Here is a 25,386-nt window from a genome sequence, read left to right as displayed (position 1 = left end):
GGACTCCTCGAAGACTACTGAGACAGCCCCGGCCTCATCTCACTCCACGTTGAAGAACACGGGGCCCAGGGCCCAGGCAGATTGTCTCCGCGATAGAAATTCATACAAATCCAAGTCGGGCCAACGGCCCCGCATCTGTGGCAAAGCAGAGACTCACCAGGGCCAAAGGTCATTATGCAGCCCCAGCTACGCTGATATGGGCCAGGCAGGGATGCGACATCAGAGACGTGACGGCACAGGCCTGGCCTCCACTCCCTCCACAGCATTGTTTCTGTGCCGGAGAGGATGACCACGTCAGCAAGAGGCAGGCCCCTTGCCAGACTGGTAGCGAGCACGGGCACTGGGGTCCAAGGGACAATGAACTACAGGCCCAGCCCTGCTGTGTGCAGTGGATGTGCTTGAGGACATCCCCAGGGAGCCCTCTGGAGGACTGGCATCGCCATCCCCCAAACCCAGACACTGGCCATGTTTGGCGCTGGCTCATCCTTCCCTAGCCTTGCACTCTGTCTTTACCCCAGGGAAGACATGAGACCTGATAGCTGGCCTTTTGTTCATCAACTCCCGCTGCCCAGCACCACCATCGGCACGGGAAGGACCTCCCCCCGCTGGGATGCCGTCCCAGAGCTTATGTGTCCTAGACCTCTGGGCAAGCATGAGGGCCCATCCCTTCCTCGGAATGGGGATTCCAAAGCAGCATCGTAAGCACCAACCTTACACCAGGAGCTCAGGCACACCACCTGCTCCTTTCTGAGAAGGAGCTCATTCGTGAGCCTCCACACAGGAACATACAGGAACACGGGTGACATCGGTCTTCTACATTTCAGTGGTTTTCCTCGGGGGCCTCAGTCGACCTTGTCTTTCACCCCGGCACCAGGCTCCGTGGGAAGTTTTCACGGCTTCTGGTCAAGGGCGATGCTTCCTCATATACATCTCAGCAGCGTGAACCTCCCTGGGTGGGACAGATATGCAGACACACACACACGAACACACGGGCACTCAGGCACTCAGAAGGGGGCTCTGCATTCCCACACCCGGCCCCTGAAACAAAAGAAAGGAGATGGCACATGTACACACAGACACACACACGGCTGCACACATACGCGCGCACACACACACACACACACACACACGGAGTGAAAATACAAACACACCCCATCGGGCTCCTTTCAAACACACAGACACACACATACACACGTGCTCACGCAAAAACACCGAACACACTAAATACACACATGTATCTCTGCAACTCTGGCATGTACACCAGACATGCATGCAGGCACAGAGGTGCTCGTAAGCACACACACACACACACACACACACCATAGAGCTCTCACAGAACGTCTCTGGCACAGGCATAGACATTTGGTCCCAACTCAAAAGGACATTCCCAGGTGTGACCTGGGACACTCGTAGTCACACACACACAAGAGACCACATCCAAAGCCTCTGGCAGACAGGCATACACAACTGACCCCAGCACATCGGAGCATGCACACTCACACAAACTTACCCTTGAGGAAAGGGCAGAATGTAAGCAAATCCCTTGTTCTGCATCCTCAAAGAACGCACGTGTATACAAGCCTGCACACACACACACACACACACACACACACACGCAGACAGGCGAGCGGTTTGCGAACCCACTGTACACACTACATACACACTCGTGCATATGGATCTGAGGCCTGCACACCATCCCTTGCATGGAGACACATAGGCGCTTGCAAAAACACTCGGGACACACCCAGTTGCCACAAGGTCTCTGGCACAGGCATACGCATTTGGGCTCACCATAAAAATCATACACGTGTGTGCCCAAAAACACTAACATGCATTCCCCACCACCTCTATGGCCTCGAGCCCACAGGCATAATAACGTGACACATCGGCGCATGCACAAACGCTCATAGCCCTAAGGGTACAGAAGCATGTAAACAAAACCCATCATCTGTGTCATAAAGAACACACACGTAGCCACTCTCTCAATCTCTCATACACACACACACACACACACACACACTGACACAATTATACAATCACAACGAGCTCTACGCTCATACACAAAACACACACACGGAGCACACGCAGGCATGCATCCCTGCCCTCCCCCACACACAGCTATGCTTGCAAGCACACGCACACACGACAACACATCCAAGGTCTCCGGCATAGGCGTACACAGTTGACCCTGCTCAAAAAAGAAGTCTGCCCCTGGTGCCCTGCAATCCATAAACATCCACAGAATTGGACACACAGACATTCTCACCTGTCTAAAACACATACTCCAACGCACACTCCCTGAGGATGCAGACACATGCGAGGAAAACACACGACCTCCCTGACATAGAAATGCACACTCAACCGCTCAAGCACACCCACACGTGCACGCACGCACACAAAAGCCCATGCAAACCCACACTCATTCCCAGCACACATCCTATCTCTGTCACGGACTCATGTACCCTCAGCCCAAACACTGGACACAGAACTGCGCATGGAAACATACACCCAAAACACACACCATAGCTGTCCAGCCCTTGTACAAAGGAGGCCCCAGAGAGACACAGACACACACACATGCACTACAGATTGTTTACTGAGGGGAGGCACACAATGCATACACATGGTCGAGGGCATAGGGCCATTCCCCATTGCCCCTTCACACACACACTCACACACACACACACACACACACACACACACACACGTCCGTGTGCAGGCGCGGACCTGCCCTCAGCGGCTCCCTCACACATAAACACTCAGGATGTCCGCCATCCCATGGAGCACACCTGCGTTCCCTCACACATCCGTGGAACTGTCCCCTGCACTGCAGGAGGATCTGTTGCCACAGGGAGGGACCGTGAGCGACCGCCTCATCTTTGCTCCTCCCACGACCCTTGGTTTTGCGCTGGAGCTGACCAAGAAGATGCATGGCATTGCAACTCAGCAATGCAGGGCACAGTTCCAGGTTGAAGGGCAACAGAAAAAGCTCTCCGAGCCATGTGAATACGGTGGTACGAGGAGCCCAGGGGACCCCAGGGCCCCACTCGGGAGCACCTTACCCCTCCTGTGTGCCCCGCTCTACAGAACAAGACTTCCCAAGAGAGCCCCGCCTCTTCCCTTCCTCTGCCAGATCCTGCTTGGAAGGGTGGGGTTCTGTCCGCAGGCCAAGAACGGCTGTGCCCTGGCCCCTTGCTCTCCATCACCCCACCCATGGAATCCAACAGGATGGGGGTTGGAGGGTCCCACCAGGCTTCTTGCCTCCTTGCCATTTCCTGTGCCCCCAATATAAAACCACACATGGACACAAGGTGCTTTGTAACTTGTTTATGGCCCTTCTCCCTGACCCTGCAGCTAGGGGCAGGATCCTCTCTAGCGCTGCCCCTGCTGCTCCTTGTCCCTTTTGCTGTCCCGTGCAGGCTGAGCACCACGGAGAAGAGCCCATGCAGGTCTCTCAACGGTGGAGGCCTCATCAGATTCTTCTTGGTGGTGCAACGCGGATGCTCTGTGATGTCCACTTCCACACGGCTGCCATGCCTTGACACACACACACAGACACACAGACACACACGCACGCACACACACACACACACACACAACACACACACAGAGAAACATGAAAATACACACAAAAGTCTTAGCTATTTGTGAAAATGTATGATGCCAGGGATAGTGAACGTGATGTTGTGAGCATGCCTTGTACTCGTGGGATCCCAGTTCCTCCACAGCCAGGGCACCGTGACCCTGCTTGGGATGGCCTGGGACCATTCCCAAGGACATGTGAACGATGTGGGAGGACACGCGGTGCTCAGGCATGTGGACGGCCGTCAGGGAGTCGTGGTCCAAGAGTGGGCTGGGACAAGGAGCCCGACTCCCAAAGACAGGCAGGCCATCGCCAACCGAACGAGCGGCAGGAGGACCGAGAGAGAGGCCGACAGCCATGGGAGACACTTCAGGAAAATGGGCTGGGGGAGCCTTGCTTGTCCGGATTGGCCAGGGGTTTTCCGAAGGACAGCATGGCAGGCATGAACCTGCCGGACTAGACCCATCCTCGGCCCTGTGTGTGCGCTCTGAGTTCCCGCAGGCTCACTTCCCACCCTGCCCCCTGCTCCATCGGTCCAAGCTCCTCTGAGCCTCAGTTTCCCCGCCACTAAATTGACTGTCCCCTGGCACCCCTGCCCACAGGGCTCTGGACCCAGCCCTCCTGGCTCCTCACCGACAGGTCGTCCTCTCAGCTCATTCCCAGGCGCCGCCTTCCAGCCTCGGGTAGTTCTGCAAGGGATTGGGCCACAGGTCCTCGATGATGATCTGGTAGGGGACAAAAGGTAAGCTGAGCACGGGGCCCCCGACCCCGTTGCCCAGCAGTCGGGACTCCAGCATCTGCGCTGCTGACGAAGGCGCAGGGGCCTCACCCCGGCGATCCTGTTGGACCCTGGGCAGCTGGGGTCACACAACCAGTTGAAGAAGTTCAGGCCGCTGGGGTCTCGCCTGCGGCTGGCAGCACCACGTTCATAATCCCAGAACCACTGGACTGGAGTGCAACGAGTCTCCCGATATCCTGCGGGACGAGGAAACTTAAGGAAACTCCGAGGCCTAGGACCCACGCCAGCTCTCGCTCTCAACCGACGACCTGTCCCCCTTCCTGTGCCAAATCCCTGCACTGCCCGAGGACCCCACACTCTTCCCTTTCCACCCCCGGGCCCTCATGCCGGGAAGCCCTCCGCCAGCTCCTCTGCACCTCAAGCCCACACCTACCGCCGATGCTAAGGTGATACTCCTTAACGATCACGTCGTTCTGGAAGTAGGGGTTGCTCCCAAAGTAAAACATCAACCTGCAGCGGTACTTGGGACGACCCAGTTCCTCCACCTGCCGCAGGAAAGCAAGAGAAGGGGGGGGGAGGGGTCGTTGACCCTAGGTGTTCTGCGTGACTGACTGACCGCAACTCTCAGCAACTCAAACGCACCCACTCCAGCTCCACCCCCACTCCCAAGGCACCACCGCTGGCCTCAGGCTCCAGGGCTAACCTCTAAATTGGTCATGTAGCTGAGCATGTCTGTGTCCTGGTCACCTATCACAGCTGATAACTGGGGGTGATTCAGGATCTGCCTTGGGTCAAGGAGCCTCGACGTCAAGGGCGCCGGGAAGAGAACCAGGAACGCCCGGCCCTTCCCGACTGAGAGCCAGGGACGGAAGGCGGCCTGTGCAGAAACAGCAGGCACTTCCCCGTCCCAACCTCCCCAGCGCTTGCCCTTTCGTCACCCATGCTCTGCCCTGGGGCATCGCAGGGCTTGGAGGATCAACAGGGCTGAGGCTCCCGGGGCCCAGGAGGGCAAGGTCAAGAGCCCGTCCGCTCTCCCTGCCTACGTCCTCTCTGGCCTGTGCCCGTGCTCGGCTGGGCCAGGAGGGAGTCAGTCACCACTCTGGATGTTTGGATGGTCTCGGTCCCCCTCACGGCCCCGTTTGCTTGTGTGCTCACCCGAGGCCCTGGGCCCTTGAGGGACCTTCTGTGCCCACAAGGGGGCTGCTCCGCTCGCTTGCAGCATGGCTGCACACCCAGGGTCTCGAGCAAGGGCCTGGCAGAGTCAGCCACAAAGGGAGGAAAGGGGTACGGCGGGAGGAAGGAGACAGAGAGACAGAGACACCCAAACCCTGACGACAGACATAGACGGAGGGCTGGGAGGGTTGAGAGAGAGAGACAGAGAGAGAGCGAGCCAGCGAGCGAGCGCGGGTGGGGGACATGGAGAGGGAGAGGCAGGGAGGGAGGAAACGTGTCTGGGAACACCTGGGCCAGGGGCCTCGGCCGGCTTCAGGAGGGCCTGTGGAGACAGAGTTGGTAGCACCCGGGGCACCGTGTCCAGGGTCCCGGGGCCCGCTGAAATCAGGCAGCCTGCTGACTGACTCTCAATGAGTGCAAGCGCACCACAGAACCGGAGGTCTCCGGGAACTCGGCAACGATACACGGTTTGAAGGACACGGAACGAGGCGGGCAGCCTCTCCATCTGCCCCATTTACCCCAAATCCTTTCCTTCCAACATGTGCTCTGAGCCAAGTGGGCTGGGCTTCACTAGGGGTCCAGAGTGTTGACACGGGTTCCGGGACCGCAGAGGCGTGTGGGGGTGCTGCAGCCCCAAAGCACTGGCGCGGAGCTTCCACTCACAGAGGACTCCACAGGTCTCAGGCTCTGGCTTTCCCGCCAACGCGCACACCCGCACCCACCTCCTCCCGGACCACCCACTGCTGGACCCCGGCCCCCTAGGCAGTGCAGTAGAAGGGTAGACCCAGGGCTCAGGGCTTTGCGCTCCCTGCTGGCCCAGCAGCCTACTGCTGGCAGGTGCCCATTGCTGGAGGGGTGGGTGCCATGGTTGGGGGAGCCCGGCCCAGCTTCGCACTTCTCTAGCCCCTGGCTCAGGCTCAGGCTCTGCTCCCTGCTGCCCTGCTCCCACTGTCCTCCCCAGGGGCCAAAACCGAGCGGGCGCGATGAAGGAAGGATACGGCGCGTGCCCAGAAGCCAGGGATGCCCTGGATGATGGCCCTCCTTCGAGCCAGGTGACCACTCCGCTTCTGATTCATCCTGCGCTTGAGCCGCAGGTAGGCCCTGGTGGCTTGGACATCCACAGAGCGGAGCGCTTCCTGAACCACCTGCAGCGCGGCAAGGGCGGCCCCGGCTGTGTCGGGCCGCGGCACCGGCTCTGCCTGCGACAGCTCCTTCGGCTTCTCGACCCGCTCTGCTTGCGCCACCTCCTCGTCTTCCACCGCCACCACCTCCTCGTCTTCCGCCGCCAGCACCTCCTCGTCTTCCGCCGCCACCACCTCCTCGTCTTCCACCGCCAGCACCTCCTCGTCTTCCACCACCACCAGCTCCTCGCATTCCACATCCAGCACCTCCTCGTCTTCCACGGCCAGCACCTGCTCGTCTTCAACTGCCAGCACCTCCACGTCTTCCACCGCCAGCACCTCCTCGCATTCCACCTCCACCTCCTCGCATTCCACCTCCACCCCCTCCTCGTCTTCCACGGCCAGCACCTCCTCGTCTTCCACCGCCACCACCTCCACCTCCCCCACGATATCCAGCACCACAAGCACCAACACCTGCCCCGCGCCGGCCTCCTCTGGGCCACGCGGGGCCTCAGCTTCCCGCACAGCCGCTGCCACCAAACCGGCAGCCTCCAGGGCCAGAAGCGCCCCCGCGTGCCCGCAGCAGCCGGTCTCCCTGAGGACAGCCGCCTCCTCACCGCCCCCGTGTGGTACCAAGGTGGTCCCGGATTCTGGGGCAGCTCCGCCTTCCCCGGACCCAGACTCCCTCTCCATGTGGCCCTGCCCCTCAACCCAGGCAGCTGCGGAGGGCAGGCGATAGAGGCGGGAACCGCAGGCTCAGGTCCGCGCCCGGCGTCGGCGGTGGGCAGCAGCCGCCTGTCTGAGTGCGCGGGCCTGGGGCACGCATGCGCACAGGGACCCGGGGCGGTGGGTGCCGCCACCAAACGGCGCTTGGCGCGGCGTGCCGGGAGGAGTCACGCATGCGTCCTGGGAGCGATAGAGACTCGGAGCCCCAAGAGGATGGGGGTGCTCCGGGGTCTCGCCCGGGATAGGGCCGTGGGCGTGGCCACCACCCTACTGGGCCCTTGCAGGCGCCAGAGCTAGCCAGGAAGGCCGCCCGCGACGCTCCCCCGCGGTGCCCTCCGTGCCTCCCAACCCCTAACGTTTCTACACAGACACCTCGTAGGCCTTCCCGCCGGTGCCCTCGTGTCACAGTCCCGCTCGTCCCTTTCACATCCGTCCCTCTGGGACCCCTCGCCTCTCGCTAGCATTTGAAATCCAGCGGCTGAATCCAGTGTCTCCCCGCAGCCCGAAAGCCTCCCACGCTGCTTCTTAGCGGAACCCGGGGAAAGCCCTGGGGGCATCGGCTGGTGCTCCAAAGGTGCCGCTTCACTGTTGTCGGGCTTTTGCCCTGGAACAATCCAGCGGTGGAGGGAGCCAGGAGCCTACCACCAAGCTGCTGCGTGCAGGGACCACCCCCCTCCACACCCCAGCACCACCCCGTTCCACCCAGCTTTCCTTCAGATAAGGAATCTGCACACAATGTCCTGGCCCTTAATTTTTTTTTCTCTACAATTTTTTTTTAAGATTTTATTTATTTATCAGAGAGAGAGGTGGGGAGAGAGCACAGGCAGGCAGAGAGGCAGGCAGAGGCAGAGGGAGAAGCAGGCTCCCTGCTGAGCAAGGAGCCCGATGTGGGACTCGATCCCAGGACGCTGGGATCAAGAGGGCCAGGAGGACCCTGGCCCCAAGAGCCACAGTCCCTGGCCACCAGGGTGCACACAGAGCTTCTAAGCCGGCCCCAGCCAGATCCCCCACTGGCACTGGGAGGCATGCTAACGGGCCAGACTTTAAGTCCGAGGACCAACTGCATCTTTCTGGGAGCCTGCCGCTTCGAAAACCCTTTCCCGCTGGACTTTCCTCTGCCCGACCTCTTTCCCTTTCCCGTCTGTGTCTCTTTTCCTCTTTGCGTTCTCATCCGTCGCCGCCAGACCTTCATCCAAGGGCACTCGGGGTCTTCCTTGCAACTTTGCTCCGAGTGCTCCCTTTGTCTGGGTCCGTCGCTGAGTGGAGTACCAGCCGGGGAGGGCATGGCGCACCCACCAGGTGCGCATTGACAGCACATGTGTCCTTTCTCAGCACGTCCTTCGTGTCCGAACCACCCCTCATGCAGGTGCACGCCACGGGGGGATCATGGGCCACATAGGACGCCGGCCACCGGAGGTGTGAGGAAGTCCCCGCGGGGCATGGCAAGGCTGCCAGCCTTGCCCTTGCCTCATGGGAGGGCCTCACATACCAAGGATGGGTGGGTGTGTCCTGGGGGTTTTGGAGCCGAAAGAAGCAGGAGGAGCTTCCTTGAGATGAAGGGCAGGCTGCATGGTGGGCCCAAGTGTCTCCGTTGCCCACGTTAGCTCTCAGTGCAGAGAGGGACGCCTGCAGTGAGAAAAAGGCATGGCCGCCTGTGGCGAGCAGGCAAATTATCTGAGACTGTCCCTGAAAAGGTCCCGGCGTTGGTGTGACTGGTGCAATCCAAACTGACCTAGAGGAGGGTCCTGAGGGTCCAGAGGCAGAAGTGCCCTCGAAACAGCACAGCCTTGCAGATGGGGGAGGCTGCGGTGGTGACAGAGAGAGGGGGAAGCCAGGGAGCCTGGGAGGAGAGCACCATAGCCCAGGGGGAGAAGAAGAGCTGGGGAGCGAGGGGGGCGATGGGATTGACGGACAGAGTTCAGGACAGACACGAGTGTGCAGGTGTGGGGATGGAAACACAGCGACGGAGCGAGGAAGGCCGGAGGCACAGAGGGAGGCTTTGGTCGTACAGAGGGTGCAAGGCGTACTGGCCCGAAAGACATACCGCCTATGCAGAAGGGACCCCCCCAACACACACCCGATTGCGGAAGCCAACGGTCCGCTGAGCAGAGCTCCATCCAGTGGTGTCAAAGAGGTCAGCAATCGTGTTCCCTGAAAACACCGGTCAGACAGCCACAGAGGAAGTCACGGCGGCGGAGGAGAGGGTGGAAACAGACAGGGGCTTACACAGGAACCGGGTCTAGCAATCGTGGGCGCGAGGCGGCCCAGGTCAATAAGGAGTCTTCACAGCCATCTAGGACATGTAGACGACAGCACAACGGGCAGCTTTTAAAAAGCTTCCCCTGCCTACGCTCCGTGCGAGAGACTGACCTTTTCGTCCCGTAGCCACAGAGCATTTGAAAGTGGGACGAGTGAGAGTGATGAGTGATCTGAAGACCTAGGCGTGGCCCCGGAGATCCCTCCCCCTCGCTGGCCGGCTGTAAGAGCGGGGCTGTTCCTCTGTTCCCAAGGATGCGTCAACACATGGCTTACGGCGCAGGCAGCCAAGGACTCCTCGAAGACTACTGAGACAGCCCCGGCCTCATCTCACTCCACGTTGAAGAACACGGGGCCCAGGGCCCAGGCAGATTGTCTCCGCGATAGAAATTCATACAAATCCAAGTCGGGCCAACGGCCCCGCATCTGTGGCAAAGCAGAGACTCACCAGGGCCAAAGGTCATTATGCAGCCCCAGCTACGCTGATATGGGCCAGGCAGGGATGCGACATCAGAGACGTGACGGCACAGGCCTGGCCTCCACTCCCTCCACAGCATTGTTTCTGTGCCGGAGAGGATGACCATGTCAGCAAGAGGCAGGCCCCTTGCCAGACTGGTAGCGAGCACGGGCACTGGGGTCCAAGGGACAATGAACTACAGGCCCAGCCCTGCTGTGTGCAGTGGATGTGCTTGAGGACATCCCCAGGGAGCCCTCTGGAGGACTGGCATCGCCATCCCCCAAACCCAGACACTGGCCATGTTTGGCGCTGGCTCATCCTTCCCTAGCCTTGCACTCTGTCTTTACCCCAGGGAAGACATGAGACCTGATAGCTGGCCTTTTGTTCATCAACTCCCGCTGCCCAGCACCACCATCGGCACGGGAAGGACCTCCCCCCGCTGGGATGCCGTCCCAGAGCTTATGTGTCCTAGACCTCTGGGCAAGCATGAGGGCCCATCCCTTCCTCGGAATGGGGATTCCAAGGCAGCATCGTAAGCACCAACCTTACACCAGGAGCTCAGGCACACCACCTGCTCCTTTCTGAGAAGGAGCTCATTCGTGAGCCTCCACACAGGAACATACAGGAACACGGGTGACATCGGTCTTCTACATTTCAGTGGTTTTCCTCGGGGGCCTCAGTCGACCTTGTCTTTCACCCCGGCACCAGGCTCCGTGGGAAGTTTTCACGGCTTCTGGTCAAGGGCGATGCTTCCTCATATGCATCTCAGCAGCGTGAACCTCCCTGGGTGGGACAGATATGCAGACACACACACACGGACACACGGGCACTCAGGCACTCAGAAGGGGGCTCTGCATTCCCACACCTGACCCCTGAAACAAAAGAAAGGAGATGGCACATGTACACACAGACACACACACGGCTGCACACATACGCGCACACACACACACACACACACACGGAGTGAAAATACAAACACACCCCATCGGGCTCCTTTCAAACACACAGACACACACATACACACGTGCTCACGCAAAAACACCGAACACACTAAATACACACATGTATCTCTGCAACTCTGGCATGTACACCAGACATGCATGCAGGCACAGAGGTGCTCGTAAGCACACACACACACACACACACACACACACCATAGAGCTCTCACAGAACGTCTCTGGCACAGGCATAGACATTTGGTCCCAACTCAAAAGGACGTTCCCAGGTGTGACCTGGGACACTCGTAGTCACACACACACAAGAGACCACATCCAAAGCCTCTGGCAGACAGGCATACACAACTGACCCCAGCACATCGGAGCATGCACACTCACACAAACTTACCCTTGAGGAAAGGGCAGAATGTAAGCAAATCCCTTGTTCTGCATCCTCAAAGAACGCACGTGTATACAAGCCTGCACACACACACACACACACACACACACACGCATCAGGCGAGCGGTTTGCGAACCCACTGTACACACTACATACACACTCGTGCATATGGATCTGAGGCCTGCACACCATCCCTTGCATGGAGACACATAGGCGCTTGCAAAAACACTCGGGACACACCCAGTTGCCACAAGGTCTCTGGCACAGGCATACGCATTTGGGCTCACCATAAAAATCATACACGTGTGTGCCCAAAAACACTAACATGCATTCCCCACCACCTCTATGGCCTCGAGCCCACAGGCATAATAACGTGACACATCGGCGCATGCACAAACGCTCATAGCCCTAAGGGTACAGAAGCATGTAAACAAAACCCATCATCTGTGTCATAAAGAACACACACGTAGCCACTCTCTCAATCTCTCATACACACACACACACACACACACACACTGACACAATTATACAATCACAACGAGCTCTACGCTCATACACAAAACACACACACGGAGCACACGCAGGCATGCATCCCTGCCCTCCCCCACACACAGCTATGCTTGCAAGCACACGCACACACGACAACACATCCAAGGTCTCCGGCATAGGCGTACACAGTTGACCCTGCTCAAAAAAGAAGTCTGCCCCTGGTGCCCTGCAATCCATAAACATCCACAGAATTGGACACACAGACATTCTCACCTGTCTAAAACACATACTCCAACGCACACTCCCTGAGGATGCAGACACATGCGAGGAAAACACACGACCTCCCTGACATAGAAATGCACACTCAACCGCTCAAGCACACCCACACGTGCACGCACGCACACAAAAGCCCATGCAAACCCACACTCATTCCCAGCACACATCCTATCTCTGTCACGGACTCATGTACCCTCAGCCCAAACACTGGACACAGAACTGCGCATGGAAACATACACCCAAAACACACACCATAGCTGTCCAGCCCTTGTACAAAGGAGGCCCCAGAGAGACACAGACACACACACATGCACTACAGATTGTTTACTGAGGGGAGGCACACAATGCATACACATGGTCGAGGGCATAGGGCCATTCCCCATTGCCCCTTCACACACACACTCACACACACACACACACACACACACACACACGTCCGTGTGCAGGCGCGGACCTGCCCTCAGCGGCTCCCTCACACATAAACACTCAGGATGTCCGCCATCCCATGGAGCACACCTGCGTTCCCTCACACATCCGTGGAACTGTCCCCTGCACTGCAGGAGGATCTGTTGCCACAGGGAGGGACCGTGAGCGACCGCCTCATCTTTGCTCCTCCCACGACCCTTGGTTTTGCGCTGGAGCTGACCAAGAAGATGCATGGCATTGCAACTCAGCAATGCAGGGCACAGTTCCAGGTTGAAGGGCAACAGAAAAAGCTCTCCGAGCCATGTGAATACGGTGGTACGAGGAGCCCAGGGGACCCCAGGGCCCCACTCGGGAGCACCTTACCCCTCCTGTGTGCCCCGCTCTACAGAACAAGACTTCCCAAGAGAGCCCCGCCTCTTCCCTTCCTCTGCCAGATCCTGCTTGGAAGGGTGGGGTTCTGTCCGCAGGCCAAGAACGGCTGTGCCCTGGCCCCTTGCTCTCCATCACCCCACCCATGGAATCCAACAGGATGGGGGTTGGAGGGTCCCACCAGGCTTCTTGCCTCCTTGCCATTTCCTGTGCCCCCAATATAAAACCACACATGGACACAAGGTGCTTTGTAACTTGTTTATGGCCCTTCTCCCTGACCCTGCAGCTAGGGGCAGGATCCTCTCTAGCGCTGCCCCTGCTGCTCCTTGTCCCTTTTGCTGTCCCGTGCAGGCTGAGCACCACGGAGAAGAGCCCATGCAGGTCTCTCAACGGTGGAGGCCTCATCAGATTCTTCTTGGTGGTGCAACGCGGATGCTCTGTGATGTCCACTTCCACAAGGCTGCCATGCCTTGACACACACACACAGACACACAGACACACACGCACGCACACACACACACACACACACACACACACACAGAGAAACATGAAAATACACACAAAAGTCTTAGCTATTTGTGAAAATGTATGATGCCAGGGATAGTGAACGTGATGTTGTGAGTATGCCTTGTACTCGTGGGATCCCAGTTCCTCCACAGCCAGGGCACCGTGACCCTGCTTGGGATGGCCTGGGACCATTCCCAAGGACATGTGAACGATGTGGGAGGACACGCGGTGCTCAGGCATGTGGACGGCCGTCAGGGAGTCGTGGTCCAAGAGTGGGCTGGGACAAGGAGCCCGACTCCCAAAGACAGGCAGGCCATCGCCAACCGAACGAGCGGCAGGAGGACCGAGAGAGAGGCCGACAGCCATGGGAGACACTTCAGGAAAATGGGCTGGGGGAGCCTTGCTTGTCCGGATTGGCCAGGGGTTTTCCGAAGGACAGCATGGCAGGCATGAACCTGCCGGACTAGACCCATCCTCGGCCCTGTGTGTGCGCTCTGAGTTCCCGCAGGCTCACTTCCCACCCTGCCCCCTGCTCCATGGGTCCAAGCTCCTCTGAGCCTCAGTTTCCCCGCCACCAAATTGACTGTCCCCTGGCACCCCTGCCCACAGGGCTCTGGACCCAGCCCTCCTGGCTCCTCACCGACAGGTCGTCCTCTCAGCTCATTCCCAGACGCCGCCTTCCAGCCTCGGGTAGTACTGCAACGGATTGGGCCACAGGTCCTCGATGATGATCTGGTAGGGGACAAAAGGTGAGCTGAGCACGGGGCCCCCGACCCCGTTGCCCAGCAGTCGGGACTCCAGCATCTGCGCTGCTGACGAAGGCGCAGGGGCCTCACCCCGGCGATCCTGTTGGACCCTGGGCAGCTGGGGTCACACAACCTGTTGAAGAAGTTCAGGCCGCTGGGGTCTCGCCTGCGGCTGGCAGCACCACGTTCATAATCCCAGAACCACTGGACTGGAGTGCAACGAGTCTCCCGATATCCTGCGGGACGAGGAAACTTAAGGGAGGCTCTCCGAGGCCTAGGACCCACGCCAGCTCTCGCTCTCAACCGACGACCTATCCCCCTTCCTGTGCCAAATCCCTGCACTGCCCGAGGACCCCACACTCTTCCCTTTCCACCCCCGGGCCCTCATGCCGGGAAGCCCTCCGCCAGCTCCTCTGCACCTCAAGCCCACACCTACCGCCGATGCTAAGGTGATACTCCTTAACGATCACGTCGTTCTGGAAGTAGGGGTTGCTCCCAAAGTAAAACATCAACCTGCAGCGGTACTTGGGACGACCCAGTTCCTCCACCTGCCGCAGGAAAGCAAGAGAAGGGGGAGGGGGAGGGGTCGTTGACCCTAGGTGTTCTGCGTGACTGACTGACCGCAACTCTCAGCAACTCAAACGCACCCACTCCAGCTCCACCCCCACTCCCAAGGCACCACCGCTGGCCTCAGGCTCCAGGGCTAACCTCTAAATTGGTCATGTAGCTGAGCATGTCTGTGTCCTGGTCACCTATCACAGCTGATAACTGGGGGTGATTCAGGATCTGCCTTGGGTCAAGGAGCCTCGACGTCAAGGGCGCCGGGAAGAGAACCAGGAACGCCCCGGCCCTTCCCGACTGAGAGCCAGGGACGGAAGGCGGCCTGTGCAGAAACAGCAGGCACTTCCCCGTCCCAACCTCCCCAGCGCTTGCCCTTTCATCACCCATGCTCTGCCCTGGGGCATCGCAGGGCTTGGAGGATCAACAGGGCTGAGGCTCCCGGGGCCCAGGAGGGCAAGGTCAAGAGCCCGTCCGCTCTCCCTGCCTACGTCCTCTCTGGCCTGTGCCCGTGCTCGGCTGGGCCAGGAGGCAGTCAGTCACCACTCTGGATGTTTGGATGGTCTCGGTCCCCCTCACGGCCCCGTTTGCTTGTGTGCTCACCCGAGGCCCTGGGCCCTTGAGGGACCTTCTGTGCCCACAAGGGGGCTGCTCCGCTCGCTTGCAGCATGGCTGCACACCCAGGGTCTCGAGCAAGGGCCTGGCAGAGTCAGCCACAAAGGGAGGAAAGGGGTACGGCGGGAGGAAGGAGACAGAGAGACAGAGACACCCAAACCCTGACGACAGACATAGACGGAGGGCTGGGAGGGTTGAGAGAGAGAGACAGAGAGCAAGCGAGCCAGCGAGCGAGCGCGGGTGGGGGACATGGAGAGGGAGAGGCAGGGAGGGAGGAAACGTGTCTGGGAACACCTGGGCCAGGGGCCTCGGCCGGCTTCAGGAGGGCCTGTGGAGACAGAGTTGGTAGCACCCGGGGCACCGTGTCCAGGGTCCCGGGGCCCGCTGAAATCAGGCAGCCTGCTGACTGACTCTCAATGAGTGCAAGCGCACCACAGAACCGGAGGTCTCCGGGAACTCGGCAACGATACACGGTTTGAAGGACACGGAATGAGGCGGGCAGCCTCTCCATCTGCCCCATTTACCCCAAATCCTTTCCTTCCAACATGTGCTCTGAGCCAAGTGGGCTGGGCTTCACTAGGGGTCCAGAGTGTTGACACGGGTTCCGGGACTGCAGAGGCGTGTGGGGGTGCTGCAGCCCCAAAGCACTGGCGCGGAGCTTCCACTCACAGAGGACTCCACAGGTCTCAGGCTCTGGCTTTCCCGCCAACGCGCACACCCGCACCCACCTCCTCCCGGACCACCCACTGCTGGACCCCGGCCCCCTAGGCAGTGCAGTAGAAGGGTAGACCCAGGGCTCAGGGCTTTGCGCTCCCTGCTGGCCCAGCAGCCTACTGCTGGCAGGTGCCCATTGCTGGAGGGGTGGGTGCCATGGTTGGGGGAGCCCGGCCCAGCTTCGCACTTCTCTAGCCCCTGGCTCAGGCTCAGGCTCTGCTCCCTGCTGCCCTGCTCCCACTGTCCTCCCCAGGGGCCAAAACCGAGCGGGCGCGATGAAGGAAGGATACGGCGCGTGCCCAGAAGCCAGGGATGCCCTGGATGATGGCCCTCCTTCGAGCCAGGTGACCACTCCGCTTCTGATTCATCCTGCGCTTGAGCCGCAGGTAGGCCCTGGTGGCTTGGACATCCACAGAGCGGAGCGCTTCCTGAACCACCTGCAGCGCGGCAAGGGCGGCCCCGGCTGTGTCGGGCCGCGGCACCGGCTCTGCCTGCGACAGCTCCTTCGGCTTCTCGACCCGCTCTGCTTGCGCCACCTCCTCGTCTTCCACCGCCACCACCTCCTCGTCTTCCGCCGCCAGCACCTCCTCGTCTTCCGCCGCCACCACCTCCTCGTCTTCCACCGCCAGCACCTCCTCGTCTTCCACCACCACCAGCTCCTCGCATTCCACATCCAGCACCTCCTCGTCTTCCACGGCCAGCACCTGCTCGTCTTCAACTGCCAGCACCTCCACGTCTTCCACCGCCAGCACCTCCTCGCATTCCACCTCCACCTCCTCGCATTCCACCTCCACCCCCTCCTCGTCTTCCACGGCCAGCACCTCCTCGTCTTCCACCGCCACCACCTCCACCTCCCCCACGATATCCAGCACCACAAGCACCAACACCTGCCCCGCGCCGGCCTCCTCTGGGCCACGCGGGGCCTCAGCTTCCCGCACAGCCGCTGCCACCAAACCGGCAGCCTCCAGGGCCAGAAGCGCCCCCGCGTGCCCGCAGCAGCCGGTCTCCCTGAGGGCAGCCAACTCCTCACCGCCCCCGTGTGGTACCAAGTTGGTCCCGGATTCTGGGGCAGCTCCGCCTTCCCCGGACCCAGACTCCCTCTCCATGTGGCCCTGCCCCTCAACCCAGGCAGCTGCGGAGGGCAGGCGATAGAGGCGGGAACCGCAGGCTCAGGTCCGCGCCCGGCGTCGGCGGTGGGCAGCAGCCGCCTGTCTGAGTGCGCGGGCCTGGGGCACGCATGCGCACAGGGACCCGGGGCGGTGGCTGACGCCACCAAGCGGCGCGCGGCGTGGCGTGCCGGGAGGAGTCACACATGCGTCCTGGGAGCGATAGAGACTCCGAGCCCCAAGAGGATGGGGGTGCTCCGGGGTCTCGCCCGGGATAGGGCCGTGGGCGTGGCCACCACCCTACTGGGCCCTTGCAGGCGCCAGAGCTAGCCAGGAAGGCCGCCCGCGACGCTCCCCCGCGGTGCCCTCCGTGCCTCCCAACCCCTAACGTTTCTACACAGACACCTCGTAGGCCTTCCCGCCGGTGCCCTCGTGTCACAGTCCCGCTCGTCCCTTTCACATCCGTCCCTCTGGGACCCCTCGCCTCTCGCTAGCATTTGAAATCCAGCGGCTGAATCCAGTGTCTCCCCGCAGCCCGAAAGCCTCCCACGCTGCTTCTTAGCGGAACCCGGGGAAAGCCCTGGGGGCATCGGCTGGTGCTCCAACGGTGCCGCTTCACTGTTGTCGGGCTTTTGCCCTGGAACAATCCAGCGGTGGAGGGAGCCAGGAGCCTACCACCAAGCTGCTGCGTGCAGGGACCACCCCCCTCCACACCCCAGCACCACCCCGTTCCACCCAGCTTTCCTTCAGATAAGGAATCTGCACACAATGTCCTGGCCCTTAATTTTTTTTTTTCTCTGCAATTTTTTTTTAAGATTTTATTTATTTGTCAGAGAGAGAGGTGGGGAGAGAGCACAGGCAGGCAGAGAGGCAGGCAGAGGCAGAGGGAGAAGCAGGCTCCCTGCTGAGCAAGGAGCCCGATGTGGGACTCGATCCCAGGACGCTGGGATCAAGAGGGCCAGGAGGACCCTGGCCCCAAGAGCCACAGTCCCTGGCCACCAGGGTGCACACAGAGCTTCTAAGCCGGCCCCAGCCAGATCCCCCACTGGCACTGGGAGGCATGCTAACGGGCCAGACTTTAAGTCCGAGGACCAACTGCATCTTTCTGGGAGCCTGCCGCTTCGAAAACCCTTTCCCGCTGGACTTTCCTCTGCCCGACCTCTTTCCCTTTCCCGTCTGTGTCTCTTTTCCTCTTTGCGTTCTCATCCGTCGCCGCCAGACCTTCATCCAAGGGCACTCGGGGTCTTCCTTGCAACTTTGCTCCGAGTGCTCCCTTTGTCTGGGTCCATCGCTGAGTGGAGTACCAGCCGGGGAGGGCATGGCGCACCCACCAGGTGCGCATTGACAGCACATGTGTCCTTTCTCAGCACGTCCTTCGTGTCCGAACCACCCCTCATGCAGGTGCACGCCACGGGGGGATCATGGGCCACATAGGACGCCGGCCACCGGAGGTGTGAGGAAGTCCCCGCGGGGCATGGCAAGGCTGCCAGCCTTGCCCTTGCCTCATGGGAGGGCCTCACATACCAAGGATGGGTGGGTGTGTCCTGGGGGTTTTGGAGCCGAAAGAAGCAGGAGGAGCTTCCTTGAGATGAAGGGCAGGCTGCATGGTGGGCCCAAGTGTCTCCGTTGCCCACGTTAGCTCTCAGTGCAGAGAGGGACGCCTGCAGTGAGAAAAAGGCATGGCCGCCTGTGGCGAGCAGGCAAATTATCTGAGACTGTCCCTGAAAAGGTCCCGGCGTTGGTGTGACTGGTGCAATCCAAACTGACCTAGAGGAGGGTCCTGAGGGTCCAGAGGCAGAAGTGCCCTCGAAACAGCACAGCCTTGCAGATGGGGGAGGCTGCGGTGGTGACAGAGAGAGGGGGAAGCCAGGGAGCCTGGGAGGAGAGCACCATAGCCCAGGGGGAGAAGAAGAGCTGGGGAGCGAGGGGGGCGATGGGATTGACGGACAGAGTTCAGGACAGACACGAGTGTGCAGGTGTGGGGATGGAAACACAGCGACGGAGCGAGGAAGGCCGGAGGCACAGAGGGAGGCTTTGGTCGTACAGAGGGTGCAAGGCGTACTGGCCCGAAAGACATACCGCCTATGCAGAAGGGACCCCCCCAACACACACCCGATTGCGGAAGCCAACGGTCCGCTGAGCAGAGCTCCATCCAGTGGTGTCAAAGAGGTCAGCAATCGTGTTCCCTGAAAACACCGGTCAGACAGCCACAGAGGAAGTCACGGCGGCGGAGGAGAGGGTGGAAACAGACAGGGGCTTACACAGGAACCGGGTCTAGCAATCGTGGGCGCGAGGCGGCCCAGGTCAATAAGGAGTCTTCACAGCCATCTAGGACATGTAGACGACAGCACAACGGGCAGCTTTTAAAAAGCTTCCCCTGCCTACGCTCCGTGCGAGAGACTGACCTTTTCGTCCCGTAGCCACAGAGCATTTGAAAGTGGGACGAGTGAGAGTGATGAGTGATCTGAAGACCTAGGCGTGGCCCCGGAGATCCCTCCCCCTCGCTGGCCGGCTGTAAGAGCGGGGCTGTTCCTCTGTTCCCAAGGATGCGTCAACACATGGCTTACGGCGCAGGCAGCCAAGGACTCCTCAAAGACTACTGAGACAGCCCCGGCCTCATCTCACTCCACGTTGAAGAACACGGGGCCCAGGGCCCAGGCAGATTGTCTCCGCGATAGAAATTCATACAAATCCAAGTCGGGCCAACGGCCCCGCATCTGTGGCAAAGCAGAGACTCACCAGGGCCAAAGGTCATTATGCAGCCCCAGCTACGCTGATATGGGCCAGGCAGGGATGCGACATCAGAGACGTGACGGCACAGGCCTGGCCTCCACTCCCTCCACAGCATTGTTTCTGTGCCGGAGAGGATGACCATGTCAGCAAGAGGCAGGCCCCTTGCCAGACTGGTAGCGAGCACGGGCACTGGGGTCCAAGGGACAATGAACTACAGGCCCAGCCCTGCTGTGTGCAGTGGATGTGCTTGAGGACATCCCCAGGGAGCCCTCTGGAGGACTGGCATCGCCATCCCCCAAACCCAGACACTGGCCATGTTTGGCGCTGGCTCATCCTTCCCTAGCCTTGCACTCTGTCTTTACCCCAGGGAAGACATGAGACCTGATAGCTGGCCTTTTGTTCATCAACTCCCGCTGCCCAGCACCACCATCGGCACGGGAAGGACCTCCCCCCGCTGGGATGCCGTCCCAGAGCTTATGTGTCCTAGACCTCTGGGCAAGCATGAGGGCCCATCCCTTCCTCGGAATGGGGATTCCAAGGCAGCATCGTAAGCACCAACCTTACACCAGGAGCTCAGGCACACCACCTGCTCCTTTCTGAGAAGGAGCTCATTCGTGAGCCTCCACACAGGAACATACAGGAACACGGGTGACATCGGTCTTCTACATTTCAGTGGTTTTCCTCGGGGGCCTCAGTCGACCTTGTCTTTCACCCCGGCACCAGGCTCCGTGGGAAGTTTTCACGGCTTCTGGTCAAGGGCGATGCTTCCTCATATACATCTCAGCAGCGTGAACCTCCCTGGGTGGGACAGATATGCAGACACACACACACGAACACACGGGCACTCAGGCACTCAGAAGGGGGCTCTGCATTCCCACACCTGGCCCCTGAAACAAAAGAAAGGAGATGGCACATGTACACACAGACACACACACGGCTGCACACATACGCGCGCACACACACACACACACACACACACGGAGTGAAAATACAAACACACCCCATCGGGCTCCTTTCAAACACACAGACACACACATACACACGTGCTCACGCAAAAACACCGAACACACTAAATACACACATGTATCTCTGCAACTCTGGCATGTACACCAGACATGCATGCAGGCACAGAGGTGCTCGTAAGCACACACACACACACACACACACACCATAGAGCTCTCACAGAACGTCTCTGGCACAGGCATAGACATTTGGTCCCAACTCAAAAGGACATTCCCAGGTGTGACCTGGGACACTCGTAGTCACACACACACAAGAGACCACATCCAAAGCCTCTGGCAGACAGGCATACACAACTGACCCCAGCACATCGGAGCATGCACACTCACACAAACTTACCCTTGAGGAAAGGGCAGAATGTAAGCAAATCCCTTGTTCTGCATCCTCAAAGAACGCACGTGTATACAAGCCTGCACACACACACACACACACACACACACACACACGCAGACAGGCGAGTGGTTTGCGAACCCACTGTACACACTACATACACACTCGTGCATATAGATCTGAGGCCTGCACACCATCCCTTGCATGGAGACACATAGGCGCTTGCAAAAACACTCGGGACACACCCAGTTGCCACAAGGTCTCTGGCACAGGCATACGCATTTGGGCTCACCATAAAAATCATACACGTGTGTGCCCAAAAACACTAACATGCATTCCCCACCACCTCTATGGCCTCGAGCCCACAGGCATAATAACGTGACACATCGGCGCATGCACAAACGCTCATAGCCCTAAGGGTACAGAAGCATGTAAACAAAACCCATCATCTGTGTCATAAAGAACACACACGTAGCCACTCTCTCAATCTCTCATACACACACACACACACACACACACACACTGACACAATTATACAATCACAACGAGCTCTACGCTCATACACAAAACACACACACGGAGCACACGCAGGCATGCATCCCTGCCCTCCCCCACACACAGCTATGCTTGCAAGCCCACGCACACACGACAACACATCCAAGGTCTCCGGCATAGGCGTACACAGTTGACCCTGCTCAAAAAAGAAGTCTGCCCCTGGTGCCCTGCAATCCATAAACATCCACAGAATTGGACACACAGACATTCTCACCTGTCTAAAACACATACTCCAACGCACACTCCCTGAGGATGCAGACACATGCGAGGAAAACACACGACCTCCCTGACATAGAAATGCACACTCAACCGCTCAAGCACACCCACACGTGCACGCACGCACACAAAAGCCCATGCAAACCCACACTCATTCCCAGCACACATCCTATCTCTGTCACGGACTCATGTACCCTCAGCCCAAACACTGGACACAGAACTGCGCATGGAAACATACACCCAAAACACACACCATAGCTGTCCAGCCCTTGTACAAAGGAGGCCCCAGAGAGACACAGACACACACACATGCACTACAGATTGTTTACTGAGGGGAGGCACACAATGCATACACATGGTCGAGGGCATAGGGCCATTCCCCATTGCCCCTTCACACACACACTCACACACACACACACACACACACACACGTCCGTGTGCAGGCGCGGACCTGCCCTCAGCGGCTCCCTCACACATAAACACTCAGGATGTCCGCCATCCCATGGAGCACACCTGCGTTCCCTCACACATCCGTGGAACTGTCCCCTGCACTGCAGGAGGATCTGTTGCCACAGGGAGGGACCGTGAGCGACCGCCTCATCTTTGCTCCTCCCACGACCCTTGGTTTTGCGCTGGAGCTGACCAAGAAGATGCATGGCATTGCAACTCAGCAATGCAGGGCACAGTTCCAGGTTGAAGGGCAACAGAATAAGCTCTCCGAGCCATGTGAATACGGTGGTACGAGGAGCCCAGGGGACCCCAGGGCCCCACTCGGGAGCACCTTACCCCTCCTGTGTGCCCCGCTCTACAGAACAAGACTTCCCAAGAGAGCCCCGCCTCTTCCCTTCCTCTGCCAGATCCTGCTTGGAAGGGTGGGGTTCTGTCCGCAGGCCAAGAACGGCTGTGCCCTGGCCCCTTGCTCTCCATCACCCCACCCATGGAATCCAACAGGATGGGGGTTGGAGGGTCCCACCAGGCTTCTTGCCTCCTTGCCATTTCCTGTGCCCCCAATATAAAACCACACATGGACACAAGGTGCTTTGTAACTTGTTTATGGCCCTTCTCCCTGACCCTGCAGCTAGGGGCAGGATCCTCTCTAGCGCTGCCCCTGCTGCTCCTTGTCCCTTTTGCTGTCCCGTGCAGGCTGAGCACCACGGAGAAGAGCCCATGCAGGTCTCTCAACGGTGGAGGCCTCATCAGATTCTTCTTGGTGGTGCAACGCGGATGCTCTGTGATGTCCACTTCCACACGGCTGCCATGCCTTGACACACACACACACACACAGACAAACACACACACACACACACACACACACACACACACAGAGAAACATGAAAATACACACAAAAGTCTTAGCTATTTGTGAAAATGTATGATGCCAGGGATAGTGAACGTGATGTTGTGAGCATGCCTTGTACTCGTGGGATCCCAGTTCCTCCACAGCCAGGGCACCGTGACCCTGCTTGGGATGGCCTGGGACCATTCCCAAGGACATGTGAACGATGTGGGAGGACACGCGGTGCTCAGGCATGTGGACGGCCGTCAGGGAGTCGTGGTCCAAGAGTGGGCTGGGACAAGGAGCCCGACTCCCAAAGACAGGCAGGCCATCGCCAACCGAACGAGCGGCAGGAGGACCGAGAGAGAGGCCGACAGCCATGGGAGACACTTCAGGAAAATGGGCTGGGGGAGCCTTGCTTGTCCGGATTGGCCAGGGGTTTTCCGAAGGACAGCATGGCAGGCATGAACCTGCCGGACTAGACCCATCCTCGGCCCTGTGTGTGCGCTCTGAGTTCCCGCAGGCTCACTTCCCACCCTGCCCCCTGCTCCATGGGTCCAAGCTCCTCTGAGCCTCAGTTTCCCCGCCACTAAATTGACTGTCCCCTGGCACCCCTGCCCACAGGGCTCTGGACCCAGCCCTCCTGGCTCCTCACCGACAGGTCGTCCTCTCAGCTCATTCCCAGGCGCCGCCTTCCAGCCTCGGGTAGTACTGCAACGGATTGGGCCACAGGTCCTCGATGATGATCTGGTAGGGGACAAAAGGTGAGCTGAGCACGGGGCCCCCGACCCCGTTGCCCAGCAGTCGGGACTCCAGCATCTGCGCTGCTGACGAAGGCGCAGGGGCCTCACCCCGGCGATCCTGTTGGACCCTGGGCAGCTGGGGTCACACAACCAGTTGAAGAAGTTCAGGCCGCTGGGGTCTCGCCTGCGGCTGGCAGCACCACGTTCATAATCCCAGAACCACTGGACTGGAGTGCAACGAGTCTCCCGATATCCTGCGGGACGAGGAAACTTAAGGGAGGCTCTCCGAGGCCTAGGACCCACGCCAGCTCTCGCTCTCAACCGACGACCTGTCCCCCTTCCTGTGCCAAATCCCTGCACTGCCCGAGGACCCCACACTCTTCCCTTTCCACCCCCGGGCCCTCATGCCGGGAAGCCCTCCGCCAGCTCCTCTGCACCTCAAGCCCACACCTACCGCCGATGCTAAGGTGATACTCCTTAACGATCACGTCGTTCTGGAAGTAGGGGTTGCTCCCAAAGTAAAACATCAACCTGCAGCGGTACTTGGGACGACCCAGTTCCTCCACCTGCCGCAGGAAAGCAAGAGAAGGGGGAGGGGGAGGGGTCGTTGACCCTAGGTGTTCTGCGTGACTGACTGACCGCAACTCTCAGCAACTCAAACGCACCCACTCCAGCTCCACCCCCACTCCCAAGGCACCACCGCTGGCCTCAGGCTCCAGGGCTAACCTCTAAATTGGTCATGTAGCTGAGCATGTCTGTGTCCTGGTCACCTATCACAGCTGATAACTGGGGGTGATTCAGGATCTGCCTTGGGTCAAGGAGCCTCGACGTCAAGGGCGCCGGGAAGAGAACCAGGAACGCCCCGGCCCTTCCCGACTGAGAGCCAGGGACGGAAGGCGGCCTGTGCAGAAACAGCAGGCACTTCCCCGTCCCAACCTCCCCAGCGCTTGCCCTTTCGTCACCCATGCTCTGCCCTGGGGCATCGCAGGGCTTGGAGGATCAACAGGGCTGAGGCTCCCGGGGCCCAGGAGGGCAAGGTCAAGAGCCCGTCCGCTCTCCCTGCCTACGTCCTCTCTGGCCTGTGCCCGTGCTCGGCTGGGCCAGGAGGCAGTCAGTCACCACTCTGGATGTTTGGATGGTCTCGGTCCCCCTCACGGCCCCGTTTGCTTGTGTGCTCACCCGAGGCCCTGGGCCCTTGAGGGACCTTCTGTGCCCACAAGGGGGCTGCTCCGCTCGCTTGCAGCATGGCTGCACACCCAGGGTCTCGAGCAAGGGCCTGGCAGAGTCAGCCACAAAGGGAGGAAAGGGGTACGGCGG

General features: G+C 59.6%; 1 protein-coding gene across 1 annotated transcript; it reads right to left on the bottom strand.

Moving 5' to 3' along the window:
• Positions 1–4,765: 4,765 nt before the first annotated feature.
• Positions 4,766–6,571, bottom strand: LOC131822494 (testis-specific Y-encoded protein 3-like; the record flags this gene model as incomplete). The annotated part of the gene is made up of 3 exons (XM_059158807.1): positions 6,494–6,571; positions 5,026–5,103; positions 4,766–4,867 (listed from the first exon to the last, which is right to left on the bottom strand). Coding segments are annotated over exons 1-3 (258 nt in total), but the record flags the coding sequence as incomplete, so codon positions are not given.
• Between the last annotated feature and the right edge of the window lie 18,815 nt (positions 6,572–25,386).

This window comes from Mustela lutreola, chromosome Y, assembly GCF_030435805.1.
Source record: "Mustela lutreola isolate mMusLut2 chromosome Y, mMusLut2.pri, whole genome shotgun sequence".
NCBI lineage: Eukaryota > Metazoa > Chordata > Mammalia > Carnivora > Mustelidae > Mustela > Mustela lutreola.
This window is presented reverse-complemented; position numbering and strand designations above follow the sequence as displayed.